Consider the following 2,500-nt stretch of genomic DNA (forward strand, 5'->3'; position numbering starts at 1 on the left):
CCACTAATTCAGAAAAAAGAGATGTCGCTATAACGATCTCCACTCTCACAACCGACCGAACCACACCCACCGCCCAGAACCCCAGAACCCCACTCACCCAGCGTATAGTTCACCGTATCCGAGAAGAGCGAAGGCTTGTGCGACCGACGCAATTCCAAGGGCACGATGCATCGGATCTGCACCAGCGTATCTAGCAGATCGTGGGTGTGGGCGGGCTGGAGGGCGGGCGAGAAGCGGCACACGATATCCCTGGCGCTGATGCCTGGTCGCTCCATCACCAGGTTAAGCACGGCGCCCAGGAGTCGATCGAGTACCCGCCGGTTGAGCGTGCCGTTGAGTCGCACCCACGGCCGTACCGCCACGCTGATCTGCTCGTAGTCTGACCTGGGAGGGAAGGGGGGATGAGGGAGAGGGGTTAGGGAGCGAAGGGGAGGTAGGTAGGGGGGTGGAGGATGGAGGGGGAAAGAGAGGGAAAGGGAGAGGGAGAAGGAGAGAGGGAGAAAGAGAGGGAAAGAGAAAGGGAAAGGGAGAAAGAGAGGGTGAGGGAGAGAGAGAAAGAGAGGGAAAGGGAAAGGGAAAGGGAGAGAAAATGAGAAGGACAGCGAGAGAGAGAAGGAGAAAGACAGAGAGATAGAGAGGAAAAAAAAGAAAGAAAAATGAGAAAAACAGACACATATAAAGAGAAAGAAAAAGCGAGAGAAAAAAATATATAATTATAGTAACAAAAAAAAGGAGATCCAAATAGAATATCCACAAGATAATAACATTCACTCTACAACTACACCACAACCCCCACGTCATAGGCGCCACAACCTTATAAATAAATAACCATCAATTACCTCCCGTCCCCCTCCCTATCTTCCTATCCCTCCTTACGTGTCATGCCGTCTAATAGTCCTCCCGCTCCCCTCCCCTCCCCTATCTCCTTACCCCTCCCCTCCCAATCTCCCTACCCCTACCCCTCCCCCTCTAATCCCCAATCTCCCTACCCCTACCCCTCCCCCCTCCCCTTGCGTGTCGTGATGCTGCCTGATCATCCTCTCTCCCTATCCCGCCCATCCCCTCCCATCCCCTCCCCTCCTCCCCCAATCTCCCAACCCCACCCCTTCCCCTCCCCCTCTAATCCCCAATCCCCCTACCCCTCCCCTCTTCCCCCAATCTCCCTCTCCCTCCCCATCCTCCCCCACCCCCCACTTACGTGTCGTGATGCTGCTTGATCGTCCTCTCTCTTTATCCCTCCCTTCCCCTCCCCCCTCATCCCCCCACCCCCCTGCCCTTACGTGTCGTGATGCTGCTTGATCATACTCTCTCCCTATCCCGCCCATCCCCTCCCTTCCCTACCCCTCCCCTCCTTCCCCCTCCACTCCCATCCCCAACCACACCCCTCCTATCTTCCCCCAATCTCCCTCCCCTCCCCCTCCACTCCTACCCCCTCCCCTCCTCCTCCACTCCCAATCTTCCTACCCACCCCACCTCTACCCATCCCCCACCCCCCACTTACGTGTCGTGATGCTGCTTGATGGTCCTCTCTCTTTATCCCTCCCTCCCCCAAGCCCTAACCCCCCCTTCCCCCCACCCCACCCCATCCCCCATCCTCCCCCACCCCTCCTCCACTTACGTGTCATGATGCTGCCTGATGGTCCTCTCCATCTCCTTGGACGCCTCCTCGTCCTTCCGGTACTTCCGCTTCCGCATGGCCAGGCACGAGTGGATATGCCGCACGGCCGACGACGACGACTTGCCGGCTTCCTCCGAGGCGTCGTGGCTTCCGGCTGCGGTGGGGTGGGAGGAGAAGGAGGGGGAGGAGGAAGGGTGGGGTATGGGGAAGGTGGGAGGAGGAGGAGGGGAGGAGGAGGAGGAGGAGAGGGATGGGGAGGGTGGGGGATATGGGGAGGAGAGGGGGGAGGAGGAGGAGGGTAGGGGAGAGTGGGGAGGGTGGGGGGAGGGGTAGGGGTTAGGGGTGGGGGGATATGGGGAGGGGATAGTGGTAGGGGTTAGGGATGGGGGATATGGGGAGGGGAGTAGGGGTAGGGGTTGGGGGTGGATATTGGGAAGGAAGGGTATGGGTATGGGGAGAGGGGATATGGGGAGGGAGGGTGGAGGAGTTGTAGGGGAGGTATTGGGGGTGGGGTAAGGGATGAGGAGGTTGTAGATAAGGCGGGATGGGTGAGAGAGGGAGTGGGGGAGGGGCGGGGGGAGAGTGGCGAGAGGGAAAAAAAATAAAAAATAAATTATATTCTAAGTCTATGTACATCTACTAGAGAATCACTGTCGATCTATTCTGATTTTTCATTTTGAAATATATATTTTTTTCTAATCAAAGGAAGAGAGAAAAGGATCAACAAGTAAACAGTTCGATCACAATATCAATTAACTAATGGAAAAAAGGAAGGCCTTGCAATGTAGATAACCAATATAAATACGGTTATATTTTTAAATCTTCTCAAAAAGCAGACACCAAAAAGGAAAGGGGAGTAAAAGAATCATTATTCATATAAAA

General features: G+C 55.5%; 1 protein-coding gene across 3 annotated transcripts in view; it reads right to left on the bottom strand.

The window, feature by feature from the left end:
* The window catches only part of LOC122248058 (general transcription factor 3C polypeptide 1), a 33,683-nt gene that overhangs the window by 1,052 nt on the left and 30,131 nt on the right, over positions 1 to 2,500 (bottom strand). For all 3 annotated transcript variants that reach the window (XM_086533710.1, XM_086533709.1, XM_086533708.1), the window contains exons 31-32: positions 1,619 to 1,772; positions 98 to 384 (exon numbers count right to left, since the gene is read on the bottom strand). In XM_086533710.1, coding sequence (XP_086389836.1) covers positions 98 to 384; positions 1,619 to 1,772 — 441 coding nt within the window. The remainder of the gene's footprint in view (positions 1 to 97; positions 385 to 1,618; positions 1,773 to 2,500) is intronic.

Source organism: Penaeus japonicus, unplaced genomic scaffold (genome assembly GCF_977035675.1).
Source record: "Penaeus japonicus unplaced genomic scaffold, GWHDUDI00000001_assembly GWHDUDI00000039, whole genome shotgun sequence".
Lineage (NCBI taxonomy): Eukaryota > Metazoa > Arthropoda > Malacostraca > Decapoda > Penaeidae > Penaeus > Penaeus japonicus.